Source organism: Geotrypetes seraphini, chromosome 1, assembly GCF_902459505.1.
Source record: "Geotrypetes seraphini chromosome 1, aGeoSer1.1, whole genome shotgun sequence".
Classification (NCBI taxonomy): domain Eukaryota; kingdom Metazoa; phylum Chordata; class Amphibia; order Gymnophiona; family Dermophiidae; genus Geotrypetes; species Geotrypetes seraphini.
The window spans coordinates 263740662-263767507 of NC_047084.1; the positions used below are offsets into that span (position 1 = coordinate 263740662).

The 26846-nt window shown below is 43.3% G+C and overlaps 1 protein-coding gene across 2 annotated transcripts in view; it reads left to right on the forward strand.

Moving 5' to 3' along the window:
- NOP14 (NOP14 nucleolar protein) overlaps positions 1–17440 on the forward strand; it is a 166661-nt gene extending 149221 nt beyond the window's left edge. For both annotated transcript variants that reach the window (XM_033950448.1, XM_033950440.1), the window contains 4 exons: positions 7992–8139; positions 11805–11923; positions 13733–13888; positions 16142–17440. In XM_033950448.1, coding sequence (XP_033806339.1) covers positions 7992–8139; positions 11805–11923; positions 13733–13888; positions 16142–16247 — 529 coding nt within the window. In that variant the 3' untranslated portion in view covers positions 16248–17440. The remainder of the gene's footprint in view (positions 1–7991; positions 8140–11804; positions 11924–13732; positions 13889–16141) is intronic.
- Positions 17441–26846: the final 9406 nt, after the last annotated feature.

Consider the following 26846-nt stretch of genomic DNA (forward strand, 5'->3'; position numbering starts at 1 on the left):
AAATGAATAGCTTATTCATGTGCAACAGGACTGGTAATCTTGACCAGCAGGTTAAACCCCCATTAGCTACGAGGGTTGTACAGCCGTGTTTCTCAACTTTTTCAATCCAAGTACCCCCTAAGTCTAACAAATATCAACCGAGTATCACCACCCAAGCTCCGCCCCAGACTCCACCCCAATAATGATAGTACTAATTGTAATGCAATTTTTTCCATCTTTCATATACACACAATACAATCTTATTAATACATAATGGTAACCACAAAATTTTTTTTTAAAAACCCACAAAGCACATTGTATGCAAAGAAAAAGTTTATTTATATTCGGGGGGAGGGTTTGGGGGGTTCAAAGAGGTCAAGGCAGATGACTTTAAAATATGCAATGTCACCTCAGTAACAACTATAGAAAAATAGACAAAGATAGTGCAAAACATAGACAGCAGATATAAATTCTCAAAACTGACACATTTCAATCACTAAATTGAAAATAAAATCATTTTTCCTACCTTTGTTGTCTGGTGATTTAATGAGCCTCTAGTTGCACTTCCTTCTGACTGTGCATCCAATATTTCTTTTTTTCTGCCTCCTGCACGCTTTCTCTCCTCTGGACCTCATTCCCTTCCCCAACCAATATCTCTCTCTGTTCCTCCATGAGTCCAACTTGTCTTCCTCTCTCCTCTACCCCTATTGGCAACATTTCTCCCTCTCTCAACCCCTGAATCATGTTCAGCATTTTTCACCACTGCCCACAAGGCCCATGCCCATTTCACCTATTACTCCTTTCCAGCACCATGACACATCTCTCCCTCCATCACTATGTCCAACATTCCTCCCCTTGCATCCCCTTCAATCTGTCCCTCTCCACCATCATATCCAACATTTCTCCCTCTCATCCTATTCCCCATGAATCGCTACCTCACTTCTCTTTCTCTATGCCCAATTTTCCTTTCCCCATATGCACCATTTCTTTCCCTCTCACTCACACACTCATGCCCAACAATTCTCCCTTTCTATTCCCTCCCTCCTATGTCCCAAGTTCATGCCTCCTCCCTTCCTTCTGTGTCCTGAGTTTGTTTCCCTCTCCCTGCCTTCCAGCCTTTGTCCCAAAATTGTGCCCCTCCCATATCCCAAAGTACTTATCCCCCCTTCCTCCAAGATCATGTCCCCTCTCTCCCTATTTGCTCGCTCCAGGGCCGCACTCACTTCCTTCAGGGCCATCCAGCTGGGCGTCTCCTTCCTACCTTCTGCACATGGTTAACCCACAAGCCTTCTCTCCAACATAAGCACTGACTTCGGAAAGAAGGCATCCCTGCAATAAGTGCTGCTAAAAGCAGGATGGAGCAGCAGCCCACCTGAAAGGAGATAACTGGGTTTCCCCGCTGACCTGGAAGGCTTCCCTTTGACTTCAGCTCTGACATCATAGGGAAGCCTTCCGAGTTGGCTTTGGTTGAGGGGAGTGGGCAGGAAGAAGGGCATGGGATCCCCAGTAGCGGCAGCAGCTTCAATGGAGGCCAGCAGGAAGGAAAGAGGGCATAGTATTCCTGGCAGTTATTAAGCAGGAAGGGGAGCAGGAGACCCAAACAGTGTGTACCCCCTACATGTGGCTTGCTTACCACTAAGGTTATGCGTACCACATGTTGAGAACCTCTGTTGTAAAGTGCCTACTGTTTTGTTTTCATGCGCCACTTCCCATCACTCTGGGATGAGCACCACCCCATCAGTTTTGCTCTCTACAAGTGAGGAATAGGGAGCCTGTCTATTCTGCTCGTTTAATCTTTATTAAAAATTTTCAGGTTTTTTATTAGCTGGTCAGAAGCTTTTGGGGCTGCAGAGGATCCCAGTCACCTCAGAGCATCTCTGGCTGTAAGAAGATATGGACTCTCAGGGCTGAGGTCTGTAGCCCACTGGCCATGCCTCGCATGATTCCTGTGCGGTCAGTCTACATCGGTAGTTCTTAGGGTCCATACTCTTGGGAGCAGTATCACCCCAGGTTCATCCGCAGTGGGCTTGAGTGCAGAATGAGTGGTTCCCATGGCAGTTTTATCTAAGATTGGGACTGAATGTGTTCCTCCTCCCTCTATGTCACGTAGTCAGAGTTCATCTTAGTGCTATTGGCACTTTTCATACACCTCTGGATAAAAAAAAACCCACTATCTGTCCATCCTTTGATCTCCATTTGCTTGGAATTTTAATATTATACCATCAGTCCTGATGAAACCTCAGACATTTCACGTGGAAAGTGTTTTTTAAAAATCTACATCACTTTAGTATGCCGAGTCAATGAACAACAAGCGCTTGTCTCAGATCTACCATATACAACATTCTACCACAATAGGTTAGTTCTCCACATCTGAAATTTCTTCCTAAGATCATCTTGGATTTTCATTTGAACCAGTTTGTAGTTCTTCCTGTCTTTTTTCCAAGAACACATTCTCACCCTGGTGAAGCTGCACTCTACACATTGGACTGCAAATGTGCTCTTACTACTTGGATAGAATCGAACCTCACAGGACTTCCACTCAACTGTTCCTCTCATTTGATCCAAACAGACTTGGACTCCCTGTCACCAAGAGAACTATCTCTACATGGAATAAAACGGTATATAAATTTCAAAAATAAATTTTACCTTTTTGCTATGCTTGGGCTGGGCTGACACTAGAATGTCGTGTCACAGCACATAAAGTTAGAGCTGTGGCAACTTCAGTAGCTCATCTATGTTACACTCCCATTGAAGATATCTGTAAAGCAGCCACTTGGTCCTCAGTTCATACCTTCACATCACACTACTGTCTGGAGAACATTCCAGACGAGATAGTCAATTCAGCCTAGCAGTTCTACAAAATTTATTCTCAACTTAAAAGCTAACTACCCTTCTTCAACCCTTTTGTTTCCAGCTAGGGAGTCCCACATGTGAGAATATATTGCCTGCTTGTCCTAGGCTAAAGCTTAGTTACATATGTTTGGTGGGTGTTATCCGAGGACAGCAGGCACATATTCTCACAACCCTCCCACCTCACCTTTTTTTTTTTTTTTTTTACGGAACTGATGGTCCCATGAACAAATGTTGGACAGGAAGGCACCAGCGCATGCACAGTACAGGCAGTCTTGAGACTTGCAAAAAAATTTAAAGTAATAGTACACTTTTGCACTGTCCTTACCAGGTTCCTTGAATGACATCACCCTCATGTGAGAATATCTGCTCGCTGTCCTCAGATAACACCCATTACTGGACAGTAACTGCTTTCTCTGTCTTCCCTTCCCCATTCAATTCTGTTGCCTTACTTTTCTTACTGCTCCAAAGAGCCTTCTAGTAGAGGCCTGCGCTCAAGTGCTGCCATGTCCTATCCTTCCCTCCTGACAAGAAATGCATCACAGGCGTGAGAACAGGATATTGTCAGTGTTTGATTGCAGGCCTCTACTAGAAGGCCACATGCTGGTGCGGAGCACTTTTTGGAGTTGGACAGGAAGAAGTAGGGTGACAGCAGTTACATGGGAAGGAAAGGAGATGAAGATGCTAGCCATGGAACTGGGGGAAGGAATAGTAAATAAGACACTGAGCGCTGAGAAAGACAGCGACCTATACATGAGTGATCACATTTTCTTGCTTTGTAGCATTCAGAGTTAGAGTATGACATGCTTGAGGATGACCTATACACAGTATCTACAGTAGTGCTGCCCGATTTAGGAAAATAAAATTGATTCAGCCTACTGAATCGATTTTTCAATTCAATTATCCTGCCCAAGTGGGTGGTTTTGGTTTTTTTTTTGTTGGTTTTTTTTTTTTTTTTTTTCAAACATCCTGGTGGGTTTATTTTATAGCCTCTTCAACCCCCTTTGCCCTCTGCTACACTGGTGCTGTGGTGTCCTCCAAAAATTTGTTCAAACCTTTCTTTTTTTAAAAAAAATCTTTATTCATTTTCAGAAATTTCAACAAGGGTACAATAATAATTCAGAAATATATTAATTAATCACTTGACATTCTTGTTTGTATTACTCCAAATAAATATTTATAAAAAAGACCCACCCCTTCCACCCATATACTAATACTTAACTTATATCAATTATTATCAATCATAATCCCACCCTTCTTTATCTTATCCAATATTCAGGTGTTTAAGATGTCTGATCACTAGAATAAATAGTCAAACCTTTCTTAAAACCAGCTACGCTATCCATTTTTACCACAACCTCTAGCAATGCATTCCAGAGCTTAACTATTCTGAGTAAACCTATAAACAAATTAAATCCCAGTAGTGCCAATGTGATGCAGTATCAGAAATATTCAGCACAGTAGGACATGCATAAAACAGAAACAGATCAATGGAATACAAAGAATATTCATGTATTTTATACTTACTTTTGGTCATTTTAAAATTGTTACACTGTTAACACAATGTAAGCTATATCTGTTTTACACTGACTTTGGTAAATCTCTTCATAAAGGCGATGAAATACAATAAGCTGCTTAACTACTGTATTTATGTACATCCAAACATTTTCCATAAGATACCGGGAAATACAGTTCCTGATTTAGGATACCTATAGGACGTCAGTCTAATTTCTTAAAATTTCTATCCTTCATTCTGCTTTTTTGTACCCAAAATTTAGAAGTCTCTGCTCTTAACTTGCGAGTGTGATAAAGTGATGTAATAGATGGTCAGCATTCCCTGTATGTGTTTAGAAAGAATTTAAAAAACCCTGCAGAAACAACAAAGGAAAGAAGGGACACTTTATCCTGGTTTGGTTGTGTGAGCTGTCAGTGCTCAGGGAGGAAGAAATTTTGTCCTAGCAAATATCCTTGGAAGTTCATGCTGCTCTGTGAGGAGGGACCAAACCCTAGAGTTAGCTTGAGTAGACACTAAGGACAATAATCAAAGATTGTGATATGGTTGTTCTATGTGAATTTTTCATTTTGTCTGTGTGCTTTTTCTTCTCAAAGAGCACATATTTTTGGAGAGGTGTTATTTGGAGGTTTTAATGAAAAGATTGGAATATACAGTACATACCTCCTAAATATTTAATCCAAATACCGCTGAGACATATTTCAAGTGAGAATAAGAACACAGGAGAAAGATTTCAACTTATTTCACCATTTTAAAGAAGTAGGAAAAAGTGGGATTAAGTAAAAACTGATTACTATACAGGCCCCTTTTTATTAAACTGTGATAAGAACATAAGCCGTGCCTCTGCTGGGTCAGACCTGAGGTCCTTCATGCCCAGCAGTCCGCTCACGCGGCGGCCCATCAGGTCAGGACCTGTATACTAGCCCTCTATCTATACCCTTCTATCCCCTTTTCCTTCAGAAAATTGTCCAATCCCTTCTTGAACTCCAATACTGTACCCTGTCCTATCACTCCCTCTGGAAGCGCGTTCCAGGTGTCCACCACCCGTTGGGTGAAGAAGAACTTCCTAGCATTGGTTCTGAATCTGTCCCCTTTTAATTTTTCCGAATGCCCTCTCGTTCTTGTAGTTGTCAAAGTTTGCAGAATCTGTCCCTCTCCACTTTCTCTATGCCCTTTGTGATCTTATAAGTCTCTATCATATCCCCTCTAAGTCTCCGCTTCTCCAGCGAAAAAAGCCCCAGTCTCTCTACTGTTGTTATTATTATTATTATTAATCTTTCAGCGTATGAAAAGTTTTCCATACCTTTTATCAAATGTGTCGCTCTGTTCTGAACCCTCTCGAGTATCGCCATATCCTTCTTTAGGTACGGCAGCCAATATTGGACGCAGTACTCCAGATGCGGGCGCACCATCACCCGATACAACGGCAGGATAACTTCTTTCATTCTGCTTGTAATACCCTTCTTGATTATTCCTAGCATTCTATTTGCTTTCTTAGTAGCCACTGCGCATTGTGCCGACGGCTTCATTGTCATGTCCACTATTACCCCAAGTCCCTTTCTTGGGAACTCTCACTCAATAACAGCCCTCCCATCGTGTAGCTGTACCTCGGGTTTTTGTTTCCTACATGTAAGACTTTACATTTCTCTACATTGAACTTCACCTGCCATCTCGTCGCGCACTCCCCTAGTTTGTTCAGGTCCCTTTGTAAATCTTCGCAGTCCTCTTTAGTCCTAGCCCCATTAAATAGCTTGGTGTCATCTGCAAATTTTATTACTTCGCTCTTCGTCCCTGTTTCTAGATCATTTATAAATACATTGAATAGCAGCGGTCCAAGTGTCGACCCCTGCAGAACACCACTCGTGACCTTCCTCCAGTCCAAGTAGTGGCCCTTCACTCCTGCTTTCTGCCAGCCAGCCAATTCCTGATCCATCTGTGTACGACTCCTTCCACCCCAAGGTTCTTTAGTTTCTGAAGTAGGCGTTCATGGGGTACCTTGTCAAAGGCTTTTTGGAAGTCTAAGTATACAATGTCTATGGGGTCCCCTTTGTCCATCCGTTTGTTAATTCCTTCGAAGAAGTACAATAAGTTCGTCAGGCACGATCTTCCCTTGCAGAAGCCATGTTGGCTTGTTTTCATAAGTTTATGCCTCTCTAGATGCTCCTCGATGCTATCTTTTATCAGCGCTTCCGCCATTTTCCCCGGAACCGAGGTCAGACTTTACCGGTCTGTAGTTCCCCGGGTCACCTCTCAATCCCTTTTTAAAGATGGGTATAACATCTTTATGATAGTGGTTTTAGTGTCGGGGGCAGTGCGAGGCATTCAGCGAGGCTCCTGGCGCTAAAAACCACTATCGTGGTTTTGTAAAAATGGGCCTTGGGATCTAATCTACTGCTACAGCTCCTTTCATTTTGTTAGCAGGACCCAAAATCCCAATCAAATGGGAAGATTTTTCTAAGAACAGTGGAAACACACATACCATTGCTCAGATACTCCCGCAATGCCCATAGTTGCAGATTCTCAAGCAATTGTGTAGCTGCCTCTCCTCCGGCCATTTCCCCCCCCCCCCAAGCACTTCTAGGTGCTGTTAGAATCCACGCACCCAAAACATGCCAGCCCAAACCGATCAATCCGATCTAGTGGGGCGGGGCATGCTTCCAGAAAGGTCACAGCCTCCTTCAAACTTGCCAATCCGACACCTGTTGGGTGGGACATGAGGCTGAAAATGACGAGACCCCTTGAAACTAGCCAATCTGAGCCTGTTCAGACGTGCATCCGAAAATGCCAATTTTCTTCCTTTCCAAAAGCTGCAGGCTTTGATTAAACTGGGCGGCTTGAATGAAAGCCAGAGGATACCGCAGCACTTCCCGATTGACGGGGAAGAGGGTTAGGCCCCGAATTGGCGAGGCCGATTTTTTTAAAATACGAATTGATTTGAATCGATTCACCTGAAGTGAATCGATTTGAATTGTGAATTGGGCAGCACTAATATACAGTAGGCTTCTAGACATTTGAAATCACTTTAGAAGAACCTGTAGTAGTAATGATACAGCTCCTTATACAGATTTTCAATCCCATGACAACATCAAAAGTCAAATTCCCATTATTGCACCATTATTGGAATCCACTAGAAGTACCCGTTAAGAATGAAAAAGTTACAAAATAAAGATAAATTTTAAGAAAGGATATTTTTCTTAAAATGTTATCTGAAGTAGTGTTTATCAGTAGTAAGATTCTCAAATCTTTTGGCAGTGATCTTATGCACATACTTGCCCAATGAACTGTTCTGACAAGATAAATACAAGAGTATTTGATACTGGCAGTTTTTGTTTCCAAATAACTTATGTATTTCTCTGTTAAAAGGAAGAAGAAAGCAGTGTGTGCTATAAGTGTTAGTAATATAGATGCAGCAGCAAGGAACCCTACTGTAATGATGCCTGTTAGTCTGTGTCATGTGAGGATTGTATTTTATAATGAAGCTTTGTGGAACTGTAATAGCCAAGCTGTTTATTCTCAAAAAGTAATAATAAAAAAACCCTTAGTTTATAGTGTTTTAAAAAGTATAATTAAATCAGCTATTGAATGTGCTTATTATTTCTTCATGATCTCTAATGTAGACATTGAAAATAATTACCACTCTCTATTTTAGGTTGTCATGTCTAGCCACGTGTTTGGATCTTGTTAAGAAAAGTATTGCATTGTATGGATTGTTGCCTGCTTTTAATGAAATAATGGGTCCTATTCGAATACTGCTTACTAATCATTTCCCAGTTAAGGAATACACCAAACAATTACAGGTAAGGCTTAGAGAACAACTTAGACTAAATTAGCCCTTGACAACTCAACCAATCAATGCATTCTGTAAAGAAATACACAGAATGAAGACTTGAGTACCATATACTCGAATATAAATCGATCAGAGTATAAGACGAGGTACCATTCCCCCCCCTGGAAAGGAGGAAAAAAGGTTGACTCAAATATAAGAGGAGCGGGCAAGATTAATATTCATGTGCCCTGCCTGGATCTGTGCCTTACCCTCCCTCCCCTGCCAAGCTCTGCACTTACTCCATCACTCCTTGCCAGACTCTACACCATTTATTTGGCCCAAAAATCTTCTCTTATATTCGAGTATATACGGTAGTCTTTTTAAGAATAATACTTCCTTTCTCTTTGCCCAGCTGACAGTTCATCCGGTAGTAGTGCCTTCAGGAACTTCACACAAAACCAAGATTTCCATAGTACGATCTGATTCCTGATAGAGTATAGACAAACTAGATATATAGCCACACAAGTGTATATATGACACATTCTCATTGTCGACAAATACCCTTTACAGATAAGCAACTCAAGACCATTGCTCAAAGGTTTGCAATAAAGTCCTCGCTACCGCAAAATTAGTATAAAAAAATATCCACAGCATGCTCAAACTAATGAGCATGCAAATTACTGCTACTTTAAAATCACAGCAGTAATTTGTGGCTTAGTACTAAATGTTGTTTCCTGTCAGTGCTGTGGCATACTTACCCCCAATCCATTACCTCTTCCTGCCACCCCCAAAAATATCCTTGGTGTCTACCTCAACCCCCTCTTCTGACCTGACCCAGACCGACCCCCTCTCCCGATATTAAGTAAAAAATTAGGGTGGTCTAACGGGCTGATGCCAGAAGCAATGCAGAGCACATGAATATGGATGCTAGGTGAATAATGACTGCATTAACATGCATTTAATATTACATTACATTACACCTGTTAAAAGAGCATATATAAATGTTAGTGTGTATTTTGTATACATTTTATAACATGTACATGTAAATGGGGCAGAAAATGGACTCTCTTACTTTTCCTGCTTCTTCCATATCGTCATTAAACTATGCTGGTAATCTTTCATCCTTTTTTTGACATGTGGAATATATTTCTTTTCCTTCCAAAATCGTCTCTTTACATGAGGCGTAGACATAGTTAAACTTTTGATCTAGGCAGCCACTCCTTTTAGTGTTTTGGTTTTTTAACTAATTTGCTCATTTTATCAGTCATTCATTTTTTAATTAAAGGCTAAAGCAGTAGCTTTTTAGAGTTTTTGCATCAGTAATGACAGATTTAATTGCAATGTGCTCACTATTGTTTAGCACCCCACCACAGTTATCTCTTACACCAGAGGTCCTGCTTGACAGTAAGGACTACTTCCCCTTTCTGTTCAATCCTAGACCAACTGCTCCATCAAGCAGACATCTATGGCATAAAGAAACTTTACTTCCCTGGCATGTCCCAATAAGATGGTTACACAATCTGTATTGGGATAATTGAAATATACCTACCAATCAATTGTGAAAGCTACCAAGTATAAAAATGGGATGGCCCTATCAATAATAATTTAAAAAAATAGAACGTATTGTGCATAGGAGCAAACTTTTAAAAATTAAGGGTGCTAAACACAATGGAAATTGCCTTTCATAGGATACAGTGAGTTTGTTCAATATTAGGGATGCTCAAGCACCCACAAAGCTGGCTCCTATGAACTCAAGAATTCCACACCTAAAACATACAAACAACAAGGACCCTCTTTTACTGAGGTGCACTAACCGATTAGCGGGCGCTTAACGCATGCATGTTAGTCTATGGACATGTTAGTGTTTAGCATGCGCTAATTCGGTTAGCGCACCTTAGTAAAAGAGGGGGTAGGTGTATTGAACAATCTACTAATTGGAGAAAAAATGTGGCAAAAACAAGGGGCAGTCTTGAGTCAGAGTTAACTGAATGTCCAAAAATGAAACGTTTGGTTTTACATTTTTTATTTTTTTGAAATCTTTACTTAATAATCATAAGCAAACAATTTACTATAGAAAAAAAATGAAGATACACTTTTTATGCAAAGATATTTTCAAAGAAAATATAATACATTCCAAAACTTCACTAGTCCTCAAGAGAGATCATTTCACAAAATATAGGAACCAGCAAAGAAAAAAATTACGGCTAGTAGAAGATAGAAAGCTGGTAGGTTTTCAAGAGTTGGTGGACAAACTTAACCAGTTACCTGCTTAATATGGGTTTGAAAAATCTGCCAGCTTGACAGAAATTGGTACACCAAGTGGTGACAGCAGGCCATCTTGTGTTAGCGTTCTCTTGGAAATGCATAGATTTCCCTAGTGTGATGTCAGTTCTGGTGAAAGTGAGCTGTATCTACTTAATGTCCAGTCTTACAGCACTGAGAAGAAATATACTCTCAAACCTTCAGAAGATCTGGAAATATTATATTGCCTGGCTGGATGCTAAGAATGCTACTTCTTTGCCTGCCATTTCTCAATGACCCTAAAGCTCTTGACTGGCTAGGGAGGGATGGAGAGAGAGGGTAGGAAAGAAATTTTGTATTGTATTCCCTTGTGTTAGGTTTCATATGGCAATATTCTGAAGAGTACCAGTGTGTCTAGAGCTTTATGTTAGTCATGGATGTTGGTTTGATTGTTGATTTGTATGAATTATCTGATTGAATTTTGTACATTTGTTGCAAGAGTTAAAACTGAATAAAGAATTTAAAAAAAAACAATAAAAAATAAAATTTAATAAAATGATAAAAATCCAAAACTCCTGAACAGTTCTGTTTTCTTTTGACACACCTGGTTCCTGTACTATTCATGTGAAGAAAACAGAATAGCTGTTATGAAAATGGCATTAACATTAGGCTTCTGGAAAAGGTGAAGGAAGATTTAAAAATTGGGGGCTGGTTTGGCAGAGATAAGGATAAGGGGAAAAGTGATGGAGGTTGAATGGTGAAAGAGGGCGAGTGGGTGTTGAGACTGACTGAGATTGGCCAGTGGAGAAACACGTATTTTGGAGATAATTGTACGGGGGGCAAGGATTTGCTAGGGAAAAAGTATTGAGTGAGATGAGCTGAGGTAAATGTGTGTCGTGGGAGAGGGACTGAAAGAAGAGAAACGAGAGAATGGGGGAGCAGATTTCAGTTTAGTTCCCTAAGCATCCAAGTTGGCCATTTCAGAGGAGAATCAAGGATGCTGGTCTGACTCTCATATGGAGGGGTTGGTTGTTGTTTTTTTGTGTGTGTGTGCGTTTTTTTTTCCTCTCTCTCTCTCTCTTAGCTAAAATGGTCCCTGCTTTAAAAATATTGAACATCCTTGAAGTAGGGGGGGGGTTGCCTAGCATCAGAAATTGAGCAGACTGAATGCACCAAATATGAATTTCATTTATTTATTTAAGATTTTTCTATACCACTTAAGAACTAAACGGTTCACATGAGTTAAACATAATTGTATGCGGTATATAAATTTTTAAACAAATAAATAAAATCAACAGGGGAGAACTATCTTTTCTTTTCCAAAGGACTGTTAAGTCATAAGAATGTGGTGACAAACAATTGGGTTTTTAGCTGTTTCCTGAATTGAAACTGATCAATAGTCCATATATGCTATGTTTCTGTGCTTATATGTAGAAATGTTTCTTTGATTTTCAGGATTTAGTTAACAGTGTGTTGGAAGAGATAGACAGTAAAGAGAAACACTATGAGCCACTGGTGTTTGAGAAGAAGAAACCAGTCCCACTGAAGCTTTATACACCAAAAGTAATGGAAGTGTAAGTATATGAGTAGAACCAGCTGACTCTGTGGGTAATGAACAGAAGGCAGCACTGCATTAGAAAAGTCTAGCACTCAAGCCATCCTGGCCTACAAATACAGGCTTCTAAGGGAACAATTGGAAATTACCAGTGGGCATAAGAGTTCTGGTTACTTCAGCAATTGTAATATAGGCTTGTAATATAGGCAATATCCAACTAAAGGACAAGGATCAAGCAGAAGAAAAGCACCAGAAAATCCAGTTGGCTCAACCAATTTTGTTAAGAATATAGGCATAAAAAATAGTCTCCAAGGCAGTGATTTGCTGGTCCAGGATTTTCTCTCTGATGTCAGATTATAGAGATAGCAGTGGCCACTTGGTCCTTGGTTCATACCTTCACCTCTCATTATTGTCTGGATGCTTTCTCCAGACGGGATGGACAGTTTGGCCAAACAGAATTGCAAAATTTATTCTCCTAAGTTGCCAACGTTCCCACCATCCCATTCTGGTTAGCTTGGAGGTCATCCATTAGTGAGAATACCTGCCTGCTTGTCCTGGGATAAAGCACAGTTACTTACCGTAAAAGTTGTTATCCAGGGACAGCAGGCAGCTATTCTCACGTCCCACCCACCTCCCCTGGGTTGGCTTCTCTGCTAGCTATCTGAATTGAGGAGACGCGCCCTGTGCTGGGCGGGAAGGCACTCGCGCATGCGTGGTGCAGGCGACTCGAAACTTCGAGTTTCTTCAAGCAAGACTGCTTGTGAGGCGTCCGCATCGGGGCTCCGTTGAATCACGTCACCCATTAGTGAGAATAGCTGCCTGCTGTCCCTGGATAACAACTGTTACAGTAAGTAACTGTGCTTTCTGTGCCTATAAGATTGGTGTAGTGAGTTTTCCTCTTGTCTTTTAGTAGAAGTTTGTATTGTTTGTTAATTTTTTTCCAATCAGTTTTTGTTTGATCTAGGTTGTTTTTCTAGGTCTGTTTGATCTAGGTTTGTTTTTCCAATTAGTTTTTGTTTGATCTAGGTTTGTTTTTCTCCATTTTCTTTCTTTTACTCCATCAAAAATTACAAAAACTAGGGAACACTTGATAAAATTACAGAGAAATACTTTTAAAACCAATAGGAGGAAATATCTTTTCACTCAGAGAATAATTAATCTCTGGAACACGTTTCCAGAGGATGTGGTAACAGCAGTTAATGTAGATGGGTTTAAAAAGGGTTTGAACAAGCTTCTGAAAGAGAAGTCCATAGTCTGCTATTGAGACAGATATGGGGGAAGCCACTTCTTGCCCTGGGATGAGTAGAATGGAATGTTGCTACTATTTGGGTTTTTGCCAGGTACGAGTGACCTGGATTGGCCACTGTAGAAACAAGATACTGGGCTAGATGAACCATTGATATAGATATTCTTATGTTCTGCCATGTTCATACTCTGTATTCCCAGGTACATTAGATAGATTGTGAGCCCACCGGGACAGAGAGGGAAAATGCTTGAGTACCTGATTGTAAAAACCGCTTAGATAACCTTGATGGGCGGTATATAAAATCCTAATAAACTTGAAACTTCCATAGAGATTGATGTACTGCACAATATTTTTTAAAATATAAATATGCTTTGTGCTTGAAAAGATTTGGAAACAGTACTGCAAACCATGCTTTGGTACTACATTTGATCGGTTTATTTCAGAATTTAGAAAAATATATTAAACAATTTTTGTAAATAAAAAAAGTACAGTAGTTTCATGCTTCCTTAGTATAAACCTTCTCTCCTGTTTTGTTTAGATGGAATGCTGATAGATACTATAATACTGACACTATCATTTCAGCCTAGAGTTTGGAAGAAAACAGGGATGCAGCAGGGAAGAACGTGAGAGAAAGAGACTGATTCATAAACACAAGCGGGAATTTAAAGGAGCTATTCGGGAGATCCGGAAAGACAGCCAATTCCTAGCTAAACAGCAGTTATCTGAAATTATGGAAAGGTAAAAGCTTTGAATTTTTTTTATTTTTTTAAATTTTGACCAACTTATAAATCTTTACTGTAATTGAGAATCAGCACAAAGATGTTTGATCTTTATGCATGTTCGCTGTCCGCTGGGCTTGTTGGACATTTGATCTGACCCAGTAAGGCTATTCTTATCTTCTTATGTTCTTAGGTTTTCAGGATTTCCCCAATGAATTTGCATGAGACCTACCTAGTTGCATTCACTACTTCCATTGTATTGCAAATATATCTCATGCATATTCATTTGGGAAATCCTGAAAACCTGACCTGGCAAGGGCCGAGGTTGGACACCCATGTTTTATGTTGATACTATTTGATGACTTCTCCAGCTTATCTGGTTAATTGTCCTTCCTGACAATAGAGAATACCTGTTACAAGTGAGCAACTTGTTTTATTTATAGATTGCAAATTATGGAGATCTATCTGTGACTATACCATATATTGTACATTGGCTTCCAGTTACTTGGATTTCTTGAAAAGTTTTTATTAGAAATGACAAACCGGGTAACTCAATGACAGCATTTCATAGTTCCACATGGAGAAGCCTGTGTCTTCCACTCCCTAGTTGGCTGGTGCTAGAGATGCTTTGGAGGCAGTATTAAGTGCACCTGGGTAAGGAGGGAGTTGATCATTGTACAATGGTTAATGGATGGCTTAGGACCCATGAGTATATGATCACAATGGCCTTGGTGCATGGTCCCCAGCGAAAGACTGTGTTTGAGATGCTTGGAGTAGAGTACCATATTTTTCGCTCCATAAGATGCACTTTTTCCACCCCCAACCACAAACAAACCCCCATGCCGTTACCTTATTTAGCTCCTCAGGCAGTCCTGCTCTTCCCTTTGGCTCACTCCCGAAGCTGCAGTAGTGTACAGTGGCGCAAAAAGCAGGCGCAAGCTTTTCGTGTGCCTGCTTTGTCCTGCATCGCTGCATGAATGCCCCTCCGGCATCAGCACTTCCCCGGAGGAAAGATGGCAGCAACTCATACAAGTTGCCTGGTAGCATACCGGACAGGTACACGTCTTCAGGGGCAGGATCAAGTCACAGGAGGACCAATGGGGCAGTACTACATTGTTGACCAGCGGAACGAACAGGAAAGGAGAGGCGGTCCTATAATGGAATTATCAGTCAGAATTCCACAACCAATATTGGTGAAGGTTGTGGTGGGACAGGACAGCTGCAAGACAATGGGCCCCTGTGCTGGAAGCTGTGGTGGGTCATCGCGGATAACTGCTGCTGTTCGGGATAGTGTTGTGTGACCGGACAGTTCGAGGGGGAAAGGGGAGTACTCGGCGACAGTAAGCTTTAGGGGAGAGGTCGCCACCAGCATGGAGGCCTGGAACAGGTAGGGAAATGTGTATGTGATGGTGAAACAGGAGCAAGAGGGTCAGGGAAAGAAACAGCAAAGGAGGGCAAGGAAACCGGAGCAGTTCCCTCAGGGCAGGAAAAGACATAGAACTAATGGCATAGCCATGGATTGGCCCAGGCCCACCCAACAGCAGCAGCAGAATATTTCTGATCTAGCTGGACGGGATCCCCAGGCCCTGTTAGCTAAAAACTCCAAACACCTCTTCCCCCTGCATATTTTTTTAAAGTTCAGATCTTCACAAATAGCATGACTGATACACTGTGCCCTGTCCCTGCCTACCACTAGACCACCAGAGGGGGGGGGGGGCAGGGTACAGAGCCTGGCAGTGAGGGGAGACAGGGTGCAGAGCCTGGCAAGGAGTGTGGTTGGGTGCAGATCCTGGTAGGGAGAATTTGGTTTGAATGGTGTGTTTTTTTCTTGTTTTCCTCTAAATCTAGGGTGCGTCTTATGGTCAGGTGCATTTTATGGATCGAAAAATATGGTTTGTTGGGAGAATATATGAAATAGAGGAGGGAAAAAGATCTCTGGGCAATTTTAGATATACTGTAGACTGTAGGGTTTATATATATATATATACAATTGTTATTGTCTTGATGGATTTATCAAGTGTTATTTCTGAGACTATGTATGATTTTTCTTGTACACTTGTTGAATGATTAAAAAGGAATAAAGAATTAAAAAAAAAAGGTATACTCTAGACTTGTAACACCAGATCCAGTCTCTGGTTCTTATTGAGCTGGAAGCACGAAGGAGCAGGATTAAACTGTTGAGAAAATGGTGACATTTGAAGGGACTCCTTTTATGAAATATTGACATGCAGCATGTGCATGAAAATAATAATCAATGTTTATAATGTTTCAGGGATGCAGAACGAAAAAGGAAGGTGAAACAGCTTTTCAACAGCCTGTCAACTCAAGAGGGTGAATGGAAGGCTTTGAAGAAGAAAAAGATGAAGGGAAGGCTTTGAAGAGGAAAAAGATGAAGGGACGAGTCCACTAATTAAAAAAATAAAATAATGCCTGTTCTGGACTGTTGTATGTTGACGCTGAAACCAGCTTTACACAGAAAGAAGTCAGATTTATTTCCATAAGATGTCTGCTTGCCAGAGAAGAATCACTTGGGAGAAGGTGAATGTCAAGATGTTCTGACAGAAAGCTGGAGTACTTGGATAGTTCTTCCAAGTGGTTTTTGTACTGTACATGCATTAATTCCCTCAGTGAGAGGAACATTATACTGAAAAATAGGGTTTCCTAGTGATTTGTTTTTATTCAACAATTAAATGTTTTATGGGAAAAATCAATAAATTTCTTCTACACTCAAAATAATCTTGCTATTGTACAAATAGTTTTCAGCATTCAGTATAGGAGAGACAACACTGCAAAATATATGGATAATTAATCAGCCTTTTCAGGCAGCAAGTTTTAGCAGTAGTGAGAGACTCTAGAATCAGAATGATTCTCGAAAGATTTGGGATGCCAACAAAAAAACCACTGTAGTGGTTACTTTGGTTTATAACCTATCTAATACTTAGCCAGTAAATCTAAGTACTGATGGGGCAAATTTTTAGATTTCCTGTAGAGATAGCTTTTAGAATTTTCACTTATTTCTGCTTGTGGGCTTTGCATCTGCTGTCATGTTTGGTTTATGGGGGAAAGTACACAGGTAAGATTTCAAAATCAAAATTGTGCATAATTTACTCCCTTTACACCTCTTAACTAGATAGTGTGCAACTCGCAGGGAGTTCTTTAAATGGCACCTAAAGTTAGGTGCTACTTTTGTGCTGAATTTTCAGGGTAGAATACATTCTAACAGATGCAAGGTATTAAAGCACGGCTGAAATGGCAGATCAGTGCAAAAATACACTAACATGCCCAGCAATAGGATAATGCATGAGTCTGTTTGTGCACAACTGCAAAGGGGACTTTCTCATGAGAGAAGTATGGGCGTTTAGGGCATTCCAGAAAATTGTGTGCGGTTTTATGGAATACTGCAGATGCATGCTCAACTCGCATGCCAGGATTTACACCTGGTTTCAGTTGGTGCAAGTTCTTTGGGCACAGAACTTGGCAACCAGCACTACAGTGTTCCCCCGCGAATTTGCAGTTTCACTCAATTGCAGTATTCTCCGACCGCCTCTTCCTGTACCAAAGTCAGGCTACACCAGTCAGGAGCTGCGTTTCAAAGCAGCTCCTGATTGGTATAGCCCAACTTTAGTACAGGAAGAGGCGGTCGGAGAAATCGTGAGTGATTTCCTTCACTCACCGGCACTCCAGCTGCCCTCTCCTGCCTCCCCAAATGAAAAACCATATTCGTGGTTTTTTTATTTTTGCGGGGGAGAGGGGTTTCCTGGAACGGAACCCCCGCGAATATTGGGGGAGTACTATATTCTATAAAAAGCCCTTATCCTAGCGTTCCTGTTATAGAATAGCATTATGTACAATTTACTGAATCTGGTCCTACAGTATATCTACTTTTCCCTGAACACTGGGCAGTTTCAAAAGCCTTCAAATATCTATCAGTACAGCCTGTAGGAGCCCTTTAACTAAGCTGTGCTAGTAAATGGGCTTAGTGTATCCTATTGGGAATAACCAGGGTGCTAAGCCCATTTCTAGCATGACCAGTAAAATAAGCATTTTTTCATTTGTAGATTTCTAGCCATGAGCTAATATTGGCATAAGTGTGTGACCATTAAAAAAAAAAAAAGTTAATGCGAGAGCACTTACTGCCTTCTGTGTTGAATCCCGTGGTGTTCTGGTACCATGTGTGATTCTTCCATAACCATTCTCCACCTCTGACTTGTCCCACTCCAAAAAAGTAATGTTCACTTAATGCTTGCAAGTTACAAAACTAATGCAGAACGCTTTAGTGCATCCTGCATTGGGTCATTTTTCCTACTTAACACAAACAGTTTAATAAAAGGGCTCCATAGTAAGTTATGTTTTATCTAGGCTCAGCTTATTTTATGCTACCCTTAATTTTATTCAGCTAGTTCATATTAACACCCTGTTACCTACATAGATTAATCAACCCTAAAATAAATCTCATTTTGCATCAATTATTTTATATTTATTTCAGGCTGTTAAAATTGTATAACCTTTACCAGAAACATTTACATTAAAAAAACATGTATTATTTATTGCTGTCTCTTAGATTTTTATCTTGGACATGCTTTAGACTCTTTAGCTTCATCTACTAATTGACCTATTTCACAAAAATGCTTTTTTTCCTCCCATCAGTATTCATATAGAGTTGCACATCAATTTTATGAAATGTCATGCATAGAAGGTAATTTTGTAACAGAATGGCTAATTTGTGCCGATAATAACATGCTCAAGTTAAACAAATTTTCAGAGGCTCTTATACTACATAATTTGAAAATTATGACGCCCAAAATGCCATGCATAGTTGCACATACTCTTTTTAGTGTACACAAATTTTCAAGATTTATATATAAGTGCAAACCTTACCCCAATTCCATTCCTGGAATACTTCTGCTCACTGCAGGTAAAAATATGCATTAGGTGGGCTTTATACACATAATTTTACTTAAGAAACGTTTGGGCAGTTTTACAACAAGCCATTTTTATGCACAAACCACCAGTTTATATACGTAATTGATAGTGAAAGATATCCCCATTATTGATGGCAAATGAAAACCAATGGATTTGTCCAGTCTGCTTAGTTTTTTTCTAATCTGTACTCCTAAGTATATATATTCCATGTGCCAGCTGTAGAAGATTGATTGCTTTTAGGCTAGTGGCTTCATTGTTTGGGGGAAACAGAAGCAGGAGGTGGTTCTGACTGCAGACTTCCCTGTTTTTCCTCCCCCTTTGCCCTAAGTCAGGGGTGGGAAACAAAGGTCGCAATCCAGTTAGGTTTTCAGGATTTCCCCAATGACTATGCATGAGATCTCATGCATAATTGTTGGGTAAATCCTGAAAAACCTGACTGGATTGCGCCTTCGTTCCCCACCCCTGCCCTAAGGGAATTTCTTTTTACTTTATTAATATCTCTATCAAATAATAAAATTGTGTCCTGCTTTGGGTATCTGACTCCGTTTTTTTAATATGCATATTTTTTTATACTGGATTGTTGGTTTAACACTGTCTTGATAATGAATGTGACTTGGGCAGAAAGGATGAACCATGCAAGTCTTTTATCTGCAATCATTTACTATATTACTATGTGGTTTGTTTTTATGATTATATATGTTCTTTTATACTCTGCCTTGTATAAAGGCAAATTATAAATGAAAATCTAAATGATAACCTTTGTGTGTGCTGAATACTGCCATATTTGGCTACACTTGTACTACTATGTATTCTAAGTTAGTTGGTGTTAAACTTTTAAGAGCTAAAATAAGAGGTGTGTGCATATTAATCTCTTAGGTTGTTTCTTATGCAATCCATCCCATATCTTTTATACCTGTTGTGAAGGTGCAGCCAGGAGATTGCTAACTCTGGTGTCTGGCCATTTTCAGCCAGTATGGTTGCCTCAGCCTATCATTTCCTGAAGGGCCTGAACTGTGCTCCTGATCACATGACTAAGAACCAGTTGGAGCTGAGAGAAAGATTTAGCCAGAGATGACGAAGCTTTCAAATTTGTCTGGTGTGTTGGAGTTCCATTACAGAAAGAAGTCCTGCCTGTGGCTTTGCCTAATTATGCCTGCTGTCTTCTTGCAGGGATCCCATAGTGAGTAGCCCAGCTAGTCTGGCCTGCAACTATTAAAAAGATAGCTTTGGGTCAAAGGTAGGAGTCAGTCTCAGTTATCTGTAGAGCCATTTTTGTTGTTAGGTTTCTGAGATCTACTATCCAGCCCTGTGAACTGTGATCAGAACCAGGACTGACTATAGGATAGTTATTGTGATGACAACATTATTTATTTTATTATCTACCTTTTCATGAAGAGATTCACCCAAAACAGTTTACAATTCATTTAATAGCAGTCAGATACTCTTATATTTTTCCCTATCTGTCCCGGCAGGCTCACAATCTAACTATGGTACCTGGGGCAATAGAGTATTAATTGACTTGCCCAGAGTCAAAAGGAGCAGGCTGGGATCAAACTTGCAACCACAGGGTGCTGAGGTAGCAGATCTAACCACTAGGCTACCTCCTTCACTCCCACTGGGCCACTCATTAGTTTTCAATTTTAAGAATACAAGAAAGCGTCTGGGGTTCATCAGGTAAACTGGGAAGATTTTTTTTTTTTTTTTGCAGCTGGTGAGAGAATAGTTTGGAATATTGTAATACCTGAAGCAGATTTCAAGATTCAGATAAGTTGTGATTTATTATATTTGACATTTGGAATTTCTGAGCACATTATAAGACACTAAATACAGACTAAAGGCAATTCACAGCTGGTTCACACCTTATAATTTTAGGTTTAGAGATATATGATGTCAATATTCATGCATGCTGTTCTTTGAGCCCTTCAGTGAGGTCAACATTGTGGCAATTTTAGCCATTCCATTGTTACATAATTATGTACTGAAAATTTCTATAAAAAAACAGGGAGGAATGGAGGGAAGTATAGTACAAAGATTTGCCTATGATGCTTGGGTGGAAGAGTGTGGGTACACCTCTCCGTTTGAGGCTTTTCTTTCGCTTAAGTAATAAGCTAGCTTTCTTGGCTTGTGTGGTGCTTTTGTTTTGGAGTGATATTTTGAATCTTTGTACTGAAAATTTCTATGCCATTCCATTAATGTGTTTCAACACAGTGTAATCTAGTGTTTATCTCAGAGGCCTGTCAAGTTTTGGGGTTTGAGAATTTTTCTAGTGAGTTTAGGATACAGTACAGGGCAGTCACCTAGAAGGCGCAAGCAAAGGGACACCATTAGAACCATTGGCACTGCACAGCTTCTCTTGACCCAACCCACCCTGTGTTCCACCTTGGCCCCCCAAAAATATATATATGTTTAGTGCATGGGTATAATACGCATATTAGAAAATTATGGTGGGATATCTGAGTGTGCCCTGTAGTAAGCTCCTTCAAGCTGCCATAAACACAGGTTAATGCTTACCGCAGCTTAGTAGTAAAAGGACCCTTTAGTGCAGGGGTGTCCAATGTCGGTCCTTGAGGGCCGCAATCCAGTCGGGTTTTCAGGATTTCCCCAATGAATATGCATGAGATCTATTTGCATGCACTGCTTTCATTGTATGCTAATAGATCTCATACATATTCATTGGGGAAATCCTGAAAACCCGACTGGATTGCGGCCCTCGAGGACCGACATTGGACACCCCTGCTTTAGTGAGTTATACAGCCATCTATTCTCTATATCAGTGGTTCCCAACCCTGTCCTGGAGGAACACCAGGCCAATTGGGTTTTCAGGCTAGCCCTAATGAATATGCATGAAGCAAATTTGCATGCCTATCACTTCCATCATATGCAAATCTCTCTCATGCATATTCATTAGGGCTAGCCTGAAAACCCGATTGGCCTGGTGTTCCTCCAGGACAGGGTTGGGAATCACTGCTCTATATTAACGTTTTAAACATGGATTGGAAAGGTTTTGCTGGTAAAAGCACAATTCACTCTAAACTGGCTCTTAGTTATTTATCTGTCAGCTGCAATAAGTGAGTTTCTGGGTTAGTGAAACTCAACTTATTGAAGCACTGTTCACATTATCATACCCCAGGGATTGAAGGGGCATTCCATAGCAAAACAGCAGATGAATCCAGACTAGTGGGTATAGCTCACATCGACCAGCAGGTGGAGATAGAGAACTGATTAACAGTTGGCCTTAAAGCCTGGTGTTCTTTCTGTTGAGTCAGTTTTGCTCTATCTCCCAGCAGGGACTGAGCTAGCCCACTAGCTCTTGGATTCTAGCTGCTACCGGAGATTTTGGTGTTCGGTTGGACTGCCTCTGTTGAGACTCAGTCTCTTCAGTAGGACAGGGGTGCCTGGCTGATTGGTGCCGGCTTTAGGAGTTACACCTGGGCCCTCCCAGGTCCCTGCTCCACCCTCCCCTCCGTGTGATTGAGGGGTTCTTGGTCCTGCAGGGGTCTGCTGTCTCCATTCCAGTAAAAAAAAAAAAAAAAAAAACAGTCGACTTCCTGTCTAGTGCTGGGCTTTACAGTCGTTGTATTTTGCCTTCAGTACACTTACCAGCTGTATCCTGGCGTCTGAAAGCGCGGGACCAAAGTGGTAAGTGTTTTCCCTGCCTCGGGGCTTGAGTAGCGCGTTCCCGACTGTAGTGGTGGTTGGGGGCAGAGTCGGCAGTCGGCGGCAGTCGGCGGCGTTCGCCGCGTGTAAAAAAAAAAAAAAAAAAGGGGGCCGGGCTGGAGCGCGAAATGGCAACGGAGGCAGGTCGGCGGTGTTCGCGCTGTGGGGCGCGCAGAACACCGTCGGGGCTTTGCTCGGCAGAGTGTGAGGCTCCACCGGCAGAAGATGCCTTTTTGCAGGCTTGTGAGCTTGCGATTGCCCGAGTCACAGCGGCAAGGGACAGGTCCCCGGAACACGAGGGTGAGTCTGAGAAGCGGGGCTCTTCCGTGGCAGTGGGGAGTCCGGCGGCGGAGGGGGAGTCAGTAGCTCCAGCGATAGTCGCGGCCCCGCTCCCCGGCACGGCTCAGGGCGGGGCAACGGCCCTTCCGATTGGTGCATTTTCGCCAGAATTTGTGATGCTGCTGCACCGGGCATTTTTATTACAGAGTGCACAGCCCGTCCCACCGGTGCCGGTGATGAGGGTATCCCTTCCGGTGCCCTCGACGTCGGCTGTAGTACCTGGTGAGACAGGCAGACCGGCGGAGGGCACGGTGGGATCTCCGGGGCGGTCGCTGGCAGCGAAAAAGCGTAGGCTCGCGACCGCGGAAGCAGAGGATTTTCTGCCTAGGTCCCCTTTCTCTCTTCCGGAATCTTTAGAGGAAGGGGAGGTCCTGGATTGGGATGGAGTGGATCCCCCGGGTCAGGAAGGGGATGACCCGTCCGCGCTACGTTTGTTTCATAGAGAAGAGCTTTCTTCCTTAATTTCAAAGGCTTTGCAGGGGTTGAATATTTCGCAGACAGATGCTGCGGTGTCAGGTAACCCCTTGATGGCAGGTACCCGTAGACCACCTAAGTCCTTTCCGGTGCATGAAGCCATGCTGGAGCTGATCTCGGCACAATGGGAGACGCCGGAGGCCAGTTTAAGAGTGGCAAAGGCCATGCGGCTCTTGTATCCGGTCGACCCGACTGAACTTGAGAAGTTTAGTTTACCCAGGGTGGACGCTTTGGTGGCTGCGGTAACCAAAAAGACTACCTTACCGGTGGAGGGGGGAGTTACGTTGAATGGATGCGCAGGGATTGGAAGATTGAATTCTTCATTTAAAAATGTCCTTTGAAGTAGCGGCGGTTACCTTGCAGGCCGCTATCTGCAGCTCGTATGCGGCGCGAGCATGTCTGCAGTGGTCGCAAGGACTGACCGATACTTTAATGGTAATCTGGGGGTTCTGTCCCCTTCGGAGCTGGCAGATTTGGAGTCCGGCCTTGGCGTATTTGGCAGACTCCTTATATGATATTATTTAGATGCGTCGGCGAAACAGATGTCTCTTTCAGTAGTATCACGCAGATCCTCTATGGCTACGGCATTGGGCGGCCGATGCAGCTTCTAAGCTTCGGCTGGTGAGAATCCCCTTTTTAAATGGGGGTTTATTGTTTGGAGAAGGTTTGGATAAACTGGTGAAAGATTTTGGGGATTACCAAAACTCATGCGTTTTCCAGAGGATAGGGCTCTGACCCCCGGTGAGGCCCTCCTCATCTTGAGTCCACGCTTCGGGATGTTCGGAGATCCAGGTCTGGTAAGCCTTTCTTCAGATTCAGCATCTGGTTCCGTCCTCTGACTTCAAGACCGAGGTTTCAGCAGAGGGGTTCCTTTCGTACCACGAGACCCTCCGGCGGGGCTAGCCAACAGCTACCCCGGCACTCGCACTCACTCAATGACGGGGGCTTGGCTCCCTCCGCCTTTCCCTTAGGGGGCCGCTTTCGGAGTTCCGGGCGGAGTGGGCCAGGATCACGTCAGATCAATGGGTGTTGGACATTATACAAGAAGGTTACAAGTTAGAGTTCGCCTCTCCCGTCGTAGATTCTTTCTTGGTGTCCCCATGCAATGGGCGAGGCCAAGGGAAGACTGCGGTCAGACTGACGCTTCAGGGGCTGCTCGAACTAGGGGCAGTGGTACCGGTGCCCCCGGAGGAGGTAGGCAGTGGGATATATTCCCCTTTACTTCATTTGTACCAAAGAAGGGGGGGTCCTTCAGGCGGTGCTGGATCTCAAAGGAGTCAACAGATTTCTCAGTGTGCGCCATTTCCGAATGGAGACGGTTGCGCTCGGTTGATTGCGGCGGTTAAGACCGGGAGAGTTCCTCACGTCCCTCGATCTCAAGGAAGCTTACCTCCAATATTCCGATCTGGCCTCCGCATCAGCGGTATTCTGCGGTTTGTCGATTCTAGGCCAGCATTATCATGTTCTCGGGCAATGCCCCTTTTTGGCTTTGGCAACGGCTCCCCGCACCCTTTTCAAAGGTCATGGTGGGTAGTAGCCGCCTTTCTCCGCAAGGAAGGGATTCGGGTACACCCCTTACTTAGACGACTGGTTAATCCGCGCCTCTATCCCGACAGGAAGTGTGGCGGTTTACTCAGAGAGTGGTCTCTCTCCTCCTGTCGTTGGGGTGGATTGTCAACTTTCCAAGAGTTGTCTATCCCCGTCGCAGTCGTTAGTGCATCTGGGGGTGCGATTCGACACGGCCTCTGGGGAAAGTGCTTTCTACCCGAGACAGGGGGGGAGAAATTGCAGGCTCAGATTCGCCTACTTCCTCGGGTCGCCCGTCCTCGTGATTTGGGTTTATGTTCAGGTGCTGGGCTCCATGGTGGCAACTCTGGAGGTGGTCCCCTGGGCGCGGAGTCACATGAGGCCCTTACAAACAGTCCCTGCTCTCTCGCTGGTCCCCAAGCTCTCTCTGAATTTACACTGTGCGTCTCCGATGGATGTCGTTCGAGCAGCTCTCAGCATTGCAGTGGTGGCTCCCGAGTTGCCTTCTTTGGAGGGGCATTGCCGTCTGGCCACGCGGACTGGGTGGTGGTCACAACGGATGCCAGTCTGCGGGGATGGGGGGGCCCCAGTGCCTGCAGGCGTCAGTGCAGGGATGTGGGTCCTTTCAGGAGGCCCAGTGTCCCATCAATTTGTTGGAATTAAGAGCGGTCAGACTGGCGCTGCTGGCTTTTCAGTCCCTGATTCAGGACAAACCGACCAGAATCTTTTCGGACAGTGTCACGGCGGTAGCCTATGTCAATCGGCAGGGAGGCACCCGGATGTCCGCAGTTGGCAGCAGAGGCGAGAACTTTTGTTCCGATGGGCGGAAGAGGCATGTTCCGCTTCTTTCGGCGGCACACATTTGCAGGTCACGAAAAGTGCAAGCAGATTTTCTCAGCAGAAATCTTCTGGATCTGGGCGAGGTGGGAGTTGTCTGCTCGATGCGTTCGGCCTGCTAGTCCGTCGGTGGGGGTTGCCGGAGATGGATCTCATGGCCTCGTCCCACAATGCGAAGTTGCCTCGGTTCTTCAGCAGACGCAAGGAAAAGGGATCGGAGGGGGGGTGGACGCGTTGGCTCTCCCATGGCCTCCGAATTCCCTTCTGTATGTGTTCCCGCCTTGGCCCAATGATAGGTCGAGTGTTACAGCGCCCTCTCTCGCTTTCGCGGCAAAGTCATCCTGGTGGCTCCGGATTGGCCGCGTCGGCCGTGGTACGCAGATCTGATGCAGCTTTCCAGTCGGCGAGCAGGTAACGTTCCAGGTCACTCCGGACCTTACTGTCTCAGGGTCCGATTTGGATGGAAGATCGGCCCCGCTTTGGTCTTACGGCCTGGCTATTGAGCGGGCACGGCTAATAAAAGAAGGGCTATTCCGAGCGGGTGACTTGCCACCCTGCTTAAAGCCAAGAAAAGAAAACTGTCGACGTCAGCCTCCTATGCGAGAGTCTGGGAGGATTTTTTGAGGCATGGTGCGGTTCGCCAGGGAGTGGGCCTTCAAGGCTTCTCTGCCGGCCGATTCTGGCTTTCCTGCAGGAGGGCGTCGAGTAAAGGGTTAGCCTATAACTCTTTAAGGGTTCAGGTGGCGGCCACTTGCCTGTTACAGGGGCCGGGTGGATCGCTCGGCTCTCGCGTCGCAGCCGGACGTGGTACGTTTCCTCAAGGGGGTTCCACCATATCCGCCCGCCGGTTAAGCGAATTTGTCACCATGGAATCTTCATTACTCGTCCTTAGGAAGTTTGCAGGGGGCACCTTTTTTGAGCCCCTGTCAGCGGCCACGTTGAAATGATATCACACTGAAACAGTTTTTTTTGGTGGCGATGGCTTCAGCAAGGCGAGTATCGGAACTGCAGGCGCTTTCTTGCAGAGAACCTTTTTTGCGTTTTTCGGAGACTGGGGTGTCGGTGCGGACGGTTTGCCGTCCTTCCTACCGAAAGTGATTTCTTCCTTTCATGTGAACCAGAGTTTGTTCCTTCCGGAGGGGAGGATTGGGGGAAACGTTTTTTTGTCTTTACGGCTCCTTGATGTACGCCGTATACTTCTCCATTATTTGGAAGTGACG